This window comes from Falco peregrinus, chromosome 7, assembly GCF_023634155.1.
Source record: "Falco peregrinus isolate bFalPer1 chromosome 7, bFalPer1.pri, whole genome shotgun sequence".
Taxonomy (NCBI): Eukaryota; Metazoa; Chordata; class Aves; order Falconiformes; family Falconidae; genus Falco; species Falco peregrinus.
Genome location: NC_073727.1, coordinates 43211162 through 43226617, shown reverse-complemented (window position 1 = coordinate 43226617; position 15456 = coordinate 43211162). Strand labels below are relative to the sequence as shown.

Below are 15456 nucleotides of genomic sequence, written 5' to 3'. Positions count from 1 at the left end.
GAACAGTCTAAACTTCAGCTATTTTGAGTCTATATTTATGACTTGCTGATTAGTTGTCCCTGTGCCTTTTCTAAAATCTGATGGGGGAAACCCTGATTTTAGTTAATTTACAACTTTGTTGACAGTTTGTGCTGTAACAGCTATGATGTGATTGGGTTTGTGCCAAGTTGGGAAGTTCTGAGTGGAAACTTGTTGCCTTCTGTTTATAAAAGCCTGGATTTCTCTCTGACACACATGCTCTTCTTCTATAGGAGGAAGGATTTTCTGTGATTCGTAAAAAATCATAAGCTTTGCTTTGAAAGCCAATGTCATTGATGAACGAGATATTGGGAGTCAAAAGGAAAAAAATCAGGGATCCCAGGAGAAGGTTGAACCCCAGCATCAATGGGGGACTCCTCAGCCATGACTGTACCACAGCATGTGGTAACATGTTCCTCTTCCCCTTATGTTCCCTCTCTTCAGTCCCCAATAAACCCATTCCTAGATGCTAGAAAGAAAAATGACCTTTCAAAACTAAGCCTGAAAACCGCCAATTCCATGCCAATTTCTGTAGTGCCGGATAGTTTAATGCTTCTGTCCTTACTTATCCCTCCAAATCTGTTGTAACTATTCTGTAATATGCTGCATATTAATAAATTTTTCTAATGCAGAACTGAAGAAGGGCAGTAGGGATTTTCTCTCCTCTGTTTTTCAATGAAAATGATACTAAGCACAATTTTGGTTATGAAGCCAACCTCTTAGTGAAATATGCTATTATTTGATTGTCTTTAGTGTATAAATGGACTGTTTTTATTGGACGATGCACATGTGTAAACACATAAAATTATACACACAGCTCTGTGCATATTTCATCTGGAAGATTCCCATGCCTGCAAATTACTGAGAGCAAACTGATGACTTCTCAAAAGCTACTTTCCAAGTTTCCAGTGATCTAAGTATCTAAATGACTGTATGGAGAATATAAGAAAGAGTATGTGATCTCAGTCCCCTTTGGAGTTCATAGGTATCTACGTCATAACAAGCACGGATGTCTGCGTTATTTGTTTCTAAACCTCATCTAGAATTGAGCAAATGGATTTGATCTTTCCACCGTTAGAAAGGAAAACACTATGAAAACGGTGCATTTAAAAAGACAAAGGGTGTCACGTCTGGGATTTTTAATGTGCTCTTCAGTGTGCGGCAAGACATTTCATAGATAGTTTTCAAATACCCAGGTGAAAGTGAATTCTAGTCAAGATGCAGTATTTCTTAGGAGAAAGCATGCTGTCTCTTCCCTTTCCGCTCTGGCCCCCCCTGGAAATTCCAGTAGGAAGCGATGTTAAAATCTTGCAAACATGTGGGAAAAACCATGCTTGGTACTTTGTAAGGAATTAATGTCTCTTGATTTTTCAAATACAAAACATATTTTGCTTCCCAGCAAAATCCTGTAGTGTCTGTTTAGGAAAAGGAACAATTGTGTTTCTAAAATGACGCCTCCTAAATTTAATATTCCATTTATCCTTTTTCACCACTCTTCATGTTTCTGGGTGTTTTTTTGTTGTTGTTGTTTGAACAAGTGGTTCTCATTTGGTGTATTTTTTTTAAGAATTAGGAAGAAGAGAGGCAAATGCTGGACTGGAGTTGAAATATGGGGTTGCTGGGTTTATTGCAGATGCCTATGCAGTGACAGCCCCTAGCGTGCATGTGCGTGAGTGCGTGTGTGCGTGCGTGCGCGTTTTTAAATAAAAAGGAAAGCAGAGGTTTGCTCATTTGTTTGCCTATTGTGAAGCTGTCCTGCACCTTTCTACTCCTTTGTACTGGGGTGAAGGCTGCTGAATGGAGGCCTTGTGCCATTTGTTGATTTTAAACCTCACTGTTAATCCACAGGAACCTGCTGGTGTGCGCAGCAGGAGAGCTGTGTGACAAGTGCAAATCTGGGCGGGGGGGAGCGCGGGGGGTCACAGGGGATAATAATCATTCAGCCATCAGCCTTTGTCACCCTTAAGCCTAATTGTTACCCTCTGCTGGTAACCACATTGAAGTGCTGGCCTTTTAAGTGTTCCTTGATTTTACTTGGCACAGGCTTAGGGATAGGATCGTTTGTTGCTGGGTTTGCATCATATCAGGTTTGCCGATAGTTTTATTAGCCCGGTTAAATTTTCTGCGTCCCTTAAAATAATTTGGGAGAGTCCAAAGTGGTGGAAGGGGCTGAATGGAACAGTATGGTTGTTAACAAATTTCCCTCTGTCAGAAGCTGGGCTAAAAACAGAGACAAGAAAGCTTTCCAGCTCTGCAAGCTGGCTGCCTGGTGGAGGTCCGTGTGTGAGCGGTAAGGGCTGGTATGGACACTCGGCTGTCCGAGCAGCCCTTGATAAACAGCAGCGAGGGTGGGATGGGGCAGAGGACAGCTTCCCCTGCCCTTTGTGCCAGCAGCACGTGCGTGCCTTCAGGTGCCTGTCAAAGCTGAAGGTGTGAGGTTGGCTGAAGCAAACTGCATTGCTGGTAGGCTCAGGCAGGGAGAAGAGAATTAAATCATTTAAAAACAACAAAGAAAAACCTTTAAGGTGAGAGATCTTTCTCTAGCAGTCGGGAACTGGTTCTTCAACTTTCCCTGCCAGTTACGCATGCTGAAGTCGGTATTGCACTTTCTGTTGTTTTTCTTGAAGAAGTTGGTGTAGAGGCTGCTACAATAGCAAAAATGAAGACTGAATTGAAGGCTTTGCAGTGTGCAAGTATGTATAGGTGCGAAGTAAGCTTGTGTTGTGGGATGGGGGATAACGTGGGGGAGGTTGTTTTGTTGTCCCTCCACCCCTGTGTGGTGGTGGCTGATGTGTTAGTCCATTACCTAAGACCACTTGGGCTTGTATAGGGGGAAAAAATCCCCAGGTTGCTGCTACAGGCTTTGGAGCTTCTCTTGCTCAAATACACTTTCCTTTTAACCCGTCCGATGTTGCAGACTGGCAGGATGCAGCAACTGTGTTGTGTGCTGTGACCTGATAGCCAGTGTTTGAAAAGTTGTGCCAGTTAGTAGTGATGGTACACCCAGGGTTGTTACAGGAGTCTGATTACACAGCGTGATTACAATTGTATTTTCAAGTCCAGCGTTCCACCTGACCAGTACTTCATCAAAATGCTTGAGAATACATCTCGGGAGTATGATGGATGTTTTGACCACTTCATACTTGTTACTTTTTTACAGTAAAAGGGAGTTGTTTATTTAGCAGGTATGTTTTTGTGTGTTTCCCCATGTTCAGTGGTGTGATTCCCCCCCTGCTGCTTGTCAGCATGTTGCTCGGCTCCCTGGATTTCTTTACAAACAGTACAGGTCAGAGTGGTACCTGTGTGGGCTTGATACTTCCATCAGAAAGGTTTAACTAGTAAAAACTTCTGATCACAAAAATGACCAGCACTCAGTTGTTGCATTTTCACCCTTCTGTGATTCAGATTTAATTGTAATGACTGAGTCAGGCTAATAATTATATTACAACTGTTGTTGCAGGACATGTCTCAGGAAGGCTATGGAACCAGATCTCAACCCCCTATGGCCCCAGGAAAGCCTAACCATGAAGACTTGAACCTAATCCAGCAAGAAAGACCATCGAGTTTACCAGTAAGAAACTAATGTTTGTTTCTGTATTTTAAAATGAAAGAACTTTACATAGCATTTCGTTGCATCTAGGATGAGTGGATGAGAAGTACTGAAAGAAGAAATATTAAACGAGGTTGATCACAAACTTCTCAAAAATACGTTGAGAACAGACAGCTTGTGTATGAGTAGACCTTACTTAGGTTGTTCTGGTTCAAAATAGCACTGTTTGTGCACATGCATGTTTTGTGCTTGTGCACATGTGTATTTGCATAGAAAAAATTGATAATTGACTGTGGGTGTGTGGGTTTTTTTGTTTTGTTTTAGCTTTAGGAATTTCATAGTTTCACAAAACAGTCTGGTGAGGAAGAGGCTGTTTTCTGTGCCCTTTTCAAAGGATTTCAGTAGATTCTGGTTTAGAATGCTGCTGCCAGCAGTTATTTGCTCCAAACAAGTTTGACATGTTAATTCTGTTACTGTCTATTACTACAGAAGTGTAGAAGTGAATATGATAGTGATATTTGGACTAGGTTGATCTTTTGGTTAGGAGATTACTTTGGACTAACACTTTAGTTTTTCTGAGCTCTGTGCATTCTGCTGTGGGGGAAACAGCACAAATCAATATACTTTGCAAAGACGCTGCAGCTACTTGCATTTTTTAATGTCTTATTTCACTCTAATGGAAAAAGTACTCCTTAGCCTTGTCTTGGTGTGCCCCTCGTGGTTTGGGGATTTTCTTGTTTGTTGGTAGTAAACCAGCATGAATTTAGTAAATTCCAAAAAACATTTCAGTTTAAGTGATGAAAATCTTTTATAAACTATGTGACCTCTGGCTTGGAATAATGTATCATAAATATGCAGGTATTTCCTATAGTTAACTGGTTATGTATTCATTTGCAGTTAGCAGAGGGATCTCTCTGAAGAGTTCACCTTATCAAGACACCAAATGTATTTGTGAAATCTGGTAGTATGTTGTATGTTTTACCTCTGACACACGAAACAATTGTCAGTCCCTCTAAAAACAAGGCAATAAACATCTTCATAGCATTTTAAAGTTACATCTTTGACACCTAAGAGAGTATTTGTGCCACAAATTCTTTACATGACATTTAAGGCATGCATGTCTCCGGACAAGCTGTGGAAACTGGTGTGAGGAGAGATGTCCATTTGTGTTGAACTTAGTATTAATTTGATAGCTTTTCAGGAAACCTTTTTTAAACAGACTAATTTCTCTGAACTGGTCTCAAAAATGGATGCTGGCAATTACCTTAAAAATAGTAGTTGCTGTGGACATTGAACTGTTTTGGCAACAACTACCTACTTTCAAAAGCAGTGATACTAAAAGCAACTTTTTACCTCCTGGTTTTTCATGTGCAGTGTTTATTAGAGTAGAGAAAAGTAAAGTTATTTATGAACTAATGTTCTACTAATTTGCCTGTCATTTTTCTTAAACAATTGTCCTACTTTTAATCCATGCTCTGTCCTGCCTCCATCATCATGATATCTAAGCAGAGTATTGGGTATTATCTGTGTCCCTGAGTGTTTGGTATATTTAGTAGCTCATTATTATTCTAGGTATGAGTAAGCTGGTAGTATTAACAGTGAATGTTAACCATTTTGGCCACATAGCTTAAACTCTTAAGTTGGTCCCAAATGCTGTTACTGAGACACTTCATTACTGAAAAGCTTTGATACATAACCAGAAAGCGCTTCATATGCTCAAAACCCCTGCTCTTTGGATACAGAGGGCAATGGGAGGTATTATAGTTTTGTACTTTATTTTGGTTTGGGGTTGTGTTTTTGTGGGTTTTTGTTTTGTTTTTCAAATTTAAAAACAACTGCAACCCTTTGTATGTGGCAACAAAGCTTTTTTTGATAGTGTGAGCAAATCCCCCGTCATCTTACATCCAAGGAAAATGGCTTAGAAGTTAGGAGCAATCCATGCATTCAAAGCATGGTGAACATAATAAATGCTTTAACATAACTCTGTTTGGGGTATATGGCTTGACCATACGAGCACGGTGGTTTTTCCCTGGAGCAAGAGAATTCTGTATTCAATTCTGAACTGCATATGAAAATCCGTGATCGCTATCCCTTGTTTAGTATTCCTAGTAATAGTGTCATTTTGGGATGCTAAATATGGCTTCTTAAGCTTGTTTTCAAGTTAATGCTGTTCTTCAGGGTAGTAGTCAGTAAGTCGTCTTTGTACAGTGAAGCTTGAAATGATAGTGGTGTTACGCTTTTAATAAAATTTGGTTATGTTTTGTTTCATGGTATTCTGGTATTTATACAATTTGCCCGTTATCTTTTTATTTCTTAAGGGCATTGTGTAAAATCACAGCAGCTACATAGCAAGCTTATACAAGTGTCTAAAAACAACAAAAGAGATATAATACTAAATGGTGAATGGTGTTCTCTGATGTGGCTTTGAAAAAAGAGTTTCCCTTTGATGGATTTGCAGAGGAGCTGGCCACTTTCTGCGGCACTGAATGCTGGCTTGTGTCATCCTTTGGGGGAGTTTTTTCAGCAGGTTTGTGTCACAGTAAGCGCAGCTAAACAGCTCAATAGTTGTTCCGTTTCCTTCACACGTTGTATATAAAAGTCCTGGCATGAATGTTCCCATAAAGTTCAAAGCGGACAAATTTGTAATGTGGGTTGGTAACAAATGGCTACAAACAAAATATGGCTTTATTAGCTACTTCTAATGGCCTGTCAGATGGTATACAATGCTTGCTTTCCTTCTCCTAACTGCTCTGATATCTGGAGGGTTTGACCTGTGGGTCTCTGACCATGTGGAGTCACTGAGAGCCCAAATGAAAAGTTGCACGGAATAGTGCTCCGAGCACTTTTGTTGGGGTCACAATTAGAAGGAAATCTCAAGCTTTTGACAAAACATGGGAGTTAGGTCCTCTGTGAAGGAGAGGAAGTCATAAACAGAAACTGTTCCCTATTAGAGGGGAGGGAAAAAAGGGAGGGAGGCCTCAACGAAATTGTCTGGCGAACAGCTACTACAGAATGCATTTATCGAGACTTAAGGGATAATAGCAGAACACACGTTTCTGCTATTGTGAGAAAGCTAGAGCAGACTTACAGGAAAAAGCTTCCAAATGACATATCTGTGAATTTGTAGTTGCAATAAGGGAGCTTGTGTCAGCAGTAGACTGTGTGTGTCTCTGAAGACTAATCCTTTATTTTGTCGTCAATGAGTAATTTTGTAAATGTTCACGTTGGATTGTGTTGATAGAATGAAGAGCAGAAAACATAAATGAATTTAATTTTTTTTTAATTGGCATGAGCATCGGAGTAATTTCAGACAGGCATTGGTGTTCTTGCTGTTGCTTTGTTTTATTTCAATAAGGTCCTTTTTTGTCCTGTGTTAAGTGTGCTTGTTTGAAGCGTGAGGTCAAATGGCCTACCCAAGGTTGCCATGCTTTTGGAACACAGGTTTCTGCTATTTTTTTCTTGTTGCATCCTACAGGTAAAGCTCTGCGGCTTCTTGAGCAGTTGTAAGCTAGGGCGGTTGCAGTCCTGCCATGTGCCCCACAGCTTTGCCGTCCCATCTCCTCCACTGTCAGTCCTGGAACCGGCCAGTGAATTTGCTGTGGGGAATTGAACCATCTGAGAAACAGTCATTCTGTTTCTGGGTTAGTTTTTGACTGAATCACCATGTAATTGCATGGGCATCAGTGGTACCTCGGAGGAGCAGATGAGAATCAGAAGCTGTGATGGGAAGGGGGCAGTGGGGACTGCAGCACCTTTGATTTTAGCCACGTCCTAAAAGACTGTATGATCTTGCTGGAAGGATTTAGGATGCTTTCATCCTGTCAGCTGAGACATGGTGGCACAGCAGAGCCCACTGTTCACGGTCGGGCCCTGCAGCAGTCACAGATGCCCGGTCAGAAGATAGTTTGCTGCTTCTTGTATGGTAAATTTTCTGCCAGCTTACATCCCTGAGCTGTTTAACGCAGTCAGTGCGTGCGAGCCCAGAGGCTGGAGGCTGCGGGAAGGGTGGGCTTGTGGCCGCCCTCGGCTGCAGCGGTGTAAACTGTAGGGAAATCAGGGCTTTGGTCGTGTAACTTCGCTCAGGTTCATCTTGCGTTTACTGGAGGTCATGCAGTGTTGAAGGGGGGAGGTTGTATATGGAGTTGAGGGAATCGGTGTTTTACTAGGTCACTCACAATTCTGAGTTCATGGATTAATTCTGTGACATCACGCATTGGGTCTTTTCATGGAGGCAGAGCGATTTCTATGCAAAACAAAATAGTAGCCAGCTATGGAGGTGTAGAATGCTGGTTGTATCTCGTGCAGTGCCGTGACCTGAGAAGTTTGATTGTGGTTCTACGACATCTGTAGTTGTGTGAGCTTCAGTGTCAGACAGTCTCAAATACAGATAAACTTTCAGATGCCGTTGCCTTGTTTCATTATGCTTGGTACTGCAGAAAACAGTACATCAGCAATCCCTTCCTGGTTTTACTAAGTGCTTCGCAGTTCTGTTTTACCCGATTTTAATGAGCCTCTAAAGGATGTTTCAAGTGCTTGACAGTCACTCCTCTGGTTGACACACATTTTTCATTGTGGAAGGAGGGTACAAATTTAGATTTCAGAGGAACTCTGTTGAGAACTAGTAGTAAACTAAATGCAAGACTAGATATACTTGGCTCATGGAACAGCATCATTTCAGATGCATCTTGTTAGGTGCAAGCTGTGAGGAAAACACATGGGATGGTTTGGGAATCTACGTTCCCTGTCTGACTTCTAGAATATGAAGTAGCTTGGAAATTCATCTTGAGCAACAGCACTCCCTGAACAAATGCCTTTAATGGCTGAAGTCAGAACAGACCAGGAAAACAGTTTCCAGCATTATTTGAGAAACTGTAGTTGAGGATTAGCAGGAGATACCTCTTCTTTTCTCAGAGGTTGAACTACTGGGACAAGGGGCTCTGGTGACATTTATACAGAGCTTAGTCCACTAAGCCCTAATCATGGTCAGGGTTGTGGGCATTGCCATAATGTAAATATTAATTACCAGTGTAGCCCCTGTGGTAGGGACAAGTCAGTACTAAAGGAGAGGTGGTGCAGCAACCCGCTTTTGTTGTTGTTGTTTGTTTGTTTGGGGTTTTGTTAATCCTTGTTGGATTCTTCGCAGGTAAGCAAATTAGAAATCCTGATGCAAATTGAAGTGACATTTTAAAAATCCAGAATATTGCTTCTGATTTGACAAAGAGGGAGGGGAAAAAAAGTATCTGTAAATGGATTCCTGGTAATTCTTGGGAGGCAAATGCAGTTGCCAGCTGATAGATGCATGTGTAGTACATGATAGCAATTCTGTCCTATAGTTATTTGCTTCTATTCATGTCTCAATCTGAAAGTAACTGTTTGGGACTATGTTAAACCATGAACAAGAAGGAAATGTGACTATATAATACTTGCCAATTAAATTTTCCATTGTTTTTACATCAAGTAGGGTAAGACTGGTGTGCCTTTTTCCCACTTTCTTTTTTCTGCAGTGTTGTAAAATAACTGAATGATCTTGTTTTCCTTTGTTTGGGTCAAGAAATTTTAGCTGAAAATTGTTACTCTGTGAAAGAAGATTATTGACTCAACAAGCCTTCAATTTTCAGTGAATAACACTCCCACCCTCTAGCTTCAGGAACATGTGGTGCATGCATTCTATTTTAAAGTATAGACTGTAATTTAAAACTGAGGCAGTTTGATGCCCCACTGAACTTTGTTTAAGCCTGGAATAAAAGGAAAAAAGCTTCAAGTTGCAAAGAAGTGACTAAGCTTTCTCAAAGGCTTTTCTTAGCCATTATGCATGGAGCTGTAGAAGTTGCTATTTTTTCCAAGACATTTTAATTCTTGATCCAAAGTGCAGTTGCTAGTTTGTTTTGGTTTTGGGGTTTTTTTTCTTCTCATCATTCCATGTAATAAACCTGTACCTAGAACAAGTTTCGTACAACACACATACAGAGATACCAAGTATATGTATTTCAGTGTGTTTCTGAGATGCAAAACATGCTCAATTATTGGTGCTGGTGCACATGCAGATTCTGTACATGGCCTTGTTTGTGTCCTGGTGTTGGTCAGAGTAGTGGGTTGAATCCAGCGTGAGCCCCTGCAGCGCCACTGACATTGATGATGTTATCAGGGGGATGAACTTATACTTTGTGTGTGTGCCATTGAAAATCTTAGCCCACTCAGTGTTCATGCATGTTTTGTGTTTGATTTCAGTGAAGCCAGGATTTCATGCAGGTGGTCAGATGGGTTCATTGTTGGAGAGTCAACTTGCACGTTCCATTTAAGTGGTGTTTTTGGGGAAGAGTATAATTAAAGTAGTGCAGAACAGCCCTGTGCATATGTTGTCCGTATAGGGTTAAACTGAAACATTTGAAACCAGAGTTGTTGAGTCTTGAATTAAGTATTCTTGCTATTAAAATTGGTGATGTGAAGAGAAGGTCCTATTGTTATTAGTTCGTGTTTTGTGCTTTGCAGGATTACTTAGTTTTGCCTGATGGATTGATCATATTTATTTAAAAAAGTGTTAAATTATTACTGAAGTATAAAACCTAATTTCACTAGTACTGTAAAAAAGATATTTGGCTATTCCATCACATTTTCAGTTTTCAAAATACTTTATAATGTTTACAATATCCCTGTAATAATATTACTAATTTGGGATCTAAGAAAATGTACAAATGCAAAAAAAAAAATAAATAAAATAAATAAAAAAAATTTAGTTTGACCTTATATGAAACTTACGTGGGAAAACCTGCAAAGAAATTCTAGATCCCAGGAGTGGTTAAGATTGTAAAACTTGTATTTAAATAGGCCAGTGTTGTCTGAAGTGGAATATTAAAGTATTAGTAGCTTTTTTCCTGCAGTGTTTTTTGAAGCCATGAGGAATTGCATCAACGTACTTTATACCTCCAAATACCAGGACAGTATTATGTAAATTCAAGAATTTAAAGAAAGTAGATTTAATTTGGGTGGTTGAAACTTACCCCTGCCGCCCTGAGTTGTTCCCTTCCCCAGAGCCTGCTGCCCCTGTAGCAGGAGCGACTGAACTGTACTTGTGGTAGCCCCTGAACCACCAAAGCTTGCAGCTTGAGATGAGAGGCAAGCTGAAAGCCCCCAAGATTACTTTTAATATGCAAGGCTGGAAACTGTAGTAGCACTGGTGCCTCTGCATGCATGGCTCGATGTACCTGCTGCAGGGGCAGTAACTGCACTAGCTGTCCTTTAAATCTGCTTAAATTTCCAAGTCAGTGCCTTTAGGTTCAGTGTTTGGGAATCTTAACTCTGAAATGGTAGTTTGTTTTTTTATTTGGGAGTTATTTTTTATTTTTTGAACATTTTAAACAATTTGTGTACGCATATATATATATATATATTTTTTTTTTTTTTTCAGTGTGTATAAAAGCATGCATGTCTTATCTGCTTGGTTACTTGCAAATTTTGAGTTGATAGCATACTATAAATTCCAGAGCTTAATATATTCACTGGTGCATGTCTTTGTTCATGCCTGTGTGAACATTGGGATTACGATACAGAAAGTAAGACAAAAAAGTATTACTCACTTGAATGCCATTTCAGGAAGTACCTGAGACACTGTAAATGTTTTTTTCTTTGTTTTATTTTTACAAGTAATCCAGTAAGATAGGGATTTTATTTTATTTTTTCCAGAATGACTCCTTTACTTGTGCTCACCAACAGTTGGGAAGTGTGACCTCAGCTTCATAACCTTTATTGAGCACACTAACTCATTCTGACCAGCAGCTTCTGAAGCCTAGTGATAGCTGCCTTTTCTTTTTCTTCTACCATCCATTCCTGTTTGCTGGGAATGTGTTGGCTTCTGGTTATATTGTTGCAGCATTCATGTTTAAAATAAAAATAAAAATAAAAAATTACCAGTCTTTGATGCGAAGCTCCCTTCTGAGTGGTCCTGGTCAGCTTGCTGTTCCTGTGTAAGCAGATGTTTGTGCGCAGTCATGGTCAGCAGCCTTAAGGTTATGCCAAGTTTCCCAGTGCATTGTCTGATTGTTCATGGTGTGTCCATAATTGCTGCAGATTTTAGGTACCATCATAGTGCAAATAGGTAGTGTTTATAATGTATTGTTTGTTTTGTAGTACTATGTTGGAATCCTGATAGAGTCAGTCCTGTAGCATATGAGACTATTCACATTTTTCTTTTATTTTTTTTGAGGTTTGAAACAGGTTTTAAAATTTCTGGTTAACGTGTTTTCTTGAAACCTAATGTTTCGTAATGCTTAAGCCTCTGAAACCTTCCTTCCTTTGCTGGGGCCATATGTCTTGGTGACATGGTTTATGGTGGACTTTGCAGTGCTGAGTTAACGGTTGGACTGGATGGTCTTTTTCAACCTGAACAATTCCATGATTCTGTGCTCTTAGATTCATTATGAAGTCCTCCCTTGAAGCAATTCATGGTGGCTCTTTGTAGAATCTGTGCTATATTGTGCTGTATGTGAAAAGTGCTTCTGAAGTGTGTTACATGTAAGTAGGCTTCTATTATCAATTTACTTTTTAAAAAAATGTATACACATACGCACACACTAAATGAGGGGAGTTTCTGCGTTTGTCTTTGCAAGGCACTGTACTTGAATTCACTGCATCAGTTTTCCTTAACGTCATGCATATTATTCTGTGCCATTTCCCACACAATTTCAGACACAGTTCTGCTCCCACAGGACTTTGTGAAGAGGGTTCTGTTTGAGTTGGCAATGCAATTTTGGGGGCTGAAGCATCATAGTGAGTCGATATCAAGATAGAAAGTCTGATAACATCAGGAAAAGGCTACTTTCAGTTCACCGTGTTAAGGCTTTTGATCTTTTTCCTTCCACGCAAACAATTGCAAATGACCCTTTTAATCATTTCAACCTGTGAAATGAGACTTACTGTGTTAAATTAGAATTAGAACCTGAATTTTGAGGCGCATTTGAATAATTGCATTAGTATAGGAATATATGCCATTCTGAATCATTTATTTCACACCACAGTTAAGTGGCACGTTGGATTTGTTGCACTTTTTTCCCCTTCAAGGCAGAAATTCACTTAATAGTTTATCTTCCACCATACTATTGAAGTTACCATTTTGGGAAATAATGTAAAGATAAGCATACATGCAAGGCTGTATTTGTATGTTTGCATGTAGTAATACATTATGCATCAGTAAGCCTTAGTAAGGTTTACTGACTATATAGTAGTGGACCTAGTTAAGAGAAAAGCTTGTTACATGTCATAGCATATAAGGTGTACACTCTGATGTACTGTTGTAGTATCATAGATGATGAGTTTTGCCGATGTGTTCTGCCCAAAAGGTAACAAAAGTGATCTAAAACATTATTATTTTTGTTTCTTAAACTGCAAACAATACAATGGCCAGTGCTTGTTTCTGAAAAGTATGGAAATAAAGGAACTGGAAGTGATGTGAGATTTTGAGACTCACTTGTTAAAATCAAAATAATTTCGCAAGTTTATATAGGTAGATAAAATGGTCTATGGATTAGGTACAGACATAGGCCCTAGTGAACTAATTCATTATGGCATGGGATAAAACTTAATGCAAACTGTTATCTTTTGGGTTTAGACTTTTATAGCGAACTGAAAGCCTTACCATTTTTTCAAATGATACTGCAGTGGAGATGGAAGAAAAACTCCAGATTATCTCTTTCCCTTATTTAATTTACAGACCATGTCAAGATTTTAATAATAGGGCTTAATGAAAGCTTCATAAAACCCTCATTTTTTCCATCCTGTTTATTGTATCATTAGATGCTGACACAAAAGCAGGAAAAAAGTGAAGTTGTTCAGTGCAATTTTCAGCAGTTCTTAAGGATTTATTGAAGTAAAGCTGTAAAATTTTAAAATCTGTGGTGTTCTTTTTTTTTTTTTTTAAATAAGTAACATCTCATAGTTGTGGCCTCATTTCGATTCCCTCATAGTCCATTTTCTCTCCCTCTTCATTCCTTTCCTTTGTTTTGCTTGTGCCTTTAAAGATGACTTAGGAAGACTGTATATACACGCCACTGGTGTTTTTAAATGACTGCTGATTCTTCCTGCATGGCTCGTTAGACATTTTGCCCATTGGAAATCACAGTAACAGCCTTTTTGTTCCTATTCTGAGTTATGATGAAGTTCAGGAATTTTTTTGGCTATGGAAGTAATCTTCTGGATGCTTCTGGCCAGAGGGTTATTCCAGTGCTTGGTGTGAGAGGGGCCATTTGGTCCACCTACAGAGGTGCCTTTCTCTTCTGCCTGCAAAGAAACAGAGGTCAGATATCAGATCCTATGAAATGTTGAGAAATGCACCCATGCACATGCTTGCATGTATTTCCAGACATGTTAGCTCTTTATTTTTTGCTCGTTAGAACTGGTGATTTTTGTGCCTGCTTTTTAATGCCTGTATTCACAGTAGTACAGGTCAGATTGAAGTCAATCCTGTAAATCCTTTAGCTTATTTTTGTCAGAAAAAGAAACTTTCCCTCCTGTATAATAATTTTGATCACTTGACCTCTATTTCCATGGTGATGTGATCAGCGGGCTGTAGTCAGCTAGCCACACAGGCTAAGGACTATCTTTTGTCACTTACTGTGTGCAATGAAACTACAGATTTGAAGAGTAACTAAAGGACCAACACGTTTTTTCCGCACCACCCACATCCTTTAAAAATGTAACTTGGAAACAAAACATGTGATCAGCTAGGCAACAAAAGGGTGTTTTTTTTTTTTTAATTAAAAAAAAGCTTGTTTAAAAGGAAAACCAATCGACAACACCCCCCCACACTTTCTTCTTCAGTCTTTAACTTCTAAAATTATTACTTTTCTAGCAATCCGAGACATTCTGTATACCCTTCTATGTGTATTTGAATTTCCCACAGACTCCTGATTCCTATGTGCTTAGTTTAGATGACACAGACTTAGTATTGTCAAAAGCTGAGTTTTGTAGCCAGCAGAACTCACACATTTATGATTAAACAAGCACAGGTCAGGCAGCTAATGTTCCTCCAAGTTCAGTCTGGGGTTACTGGTTCAGGGTGACATGCCGAATCCAGCTGATGCTTGTGAGCAGTATTTACCTCCTGGTCTCATCGGGGCGAGTGACAAAACCTAGCAGCAAGTGCTGGCCCATGTGGCGCCTTGGACAGGGACAGCATGGTACAGGGACACGGTGCAGTAGCGTGCCGCTGCTCGCCTGGCAGCACCTGTGGCACAGTCAGCTGAAGGGCTGGAAAGTGTGCAGGGGTGGTGTGTTTGTGTTTGCTGGCTAACGAGTGTGCTTTGTAGTGTGGTGATTGGGATTTAGGTCTCTGAATGCTTCTGGGATCTCTCAGGTGGGAAGGTGCCTTTCTGGTAAGGGAAGCTCATGGTACTTCATGACCTGGTGAGAGGGAAGCAGCGTCTCCATTTCAGCAAGACAGCATTAGGTTTCCTTCAGACCAGGTAACAACCAAGTTATGGACGTAATACTCTTCAGATTATCTTCCCCTCCCTCTGTTTATGTTAACATACAAAAATATAAGGTGTTGGGTTGTTTGAGGATCGTGTCTTCTCTGGAGCAATTCTGTCCCTTCTCAAAGGGTTTGGCAGGGTAACCCAACTCTGATAAACCACAAAGGAGTGTTACTACTTTTATCTTGTTTTCGGCACACAGCTGTGATGCTGTGGGGAGCATGGCACCTGGGAGAAGAGCTGTGCTCCCTCCTGAAGACTTGGTGGAGCAGATGTAGGAAACAAAATTAATCTGAGATGGAATTTATGGCTTCCTGGGCAGCACACCGTGCTACTGCTACACTGCAAGGCCTGCTCTATAGATTGATTTGTAAGTGGATCACGCTTGGTAAGAGCATATTGATGAGGCAGCGGTGTATTATAAGG

General features: G+C 40.0%; 1 protein-coding gene across 15 annotated transcripts in view; it reads left to right on the top strand.

Annotated features, from left to right (window-relative positions):
- The window catches only part of ARID1B (AT-rich interaction domain 1B), a 335994-nt gene that overhangs the window by 100126 nt on the left and 220412 nt on the right, over positions 1-15456 (top strand). For all 15 annotated transcript variants that reach the window (XM_055810916.1, XM_055810915.1, XM_055810912.1 and 12 more), the window contains exon 4: positions 3479-3589. In XM_055810916.1, the coding sequence (XP_055666891.1) occupies positions 3479-3589 (111 nt within the window). The remainder of the gene's footprint in view (positions 1-3478; positions 3590-15456) is intronic.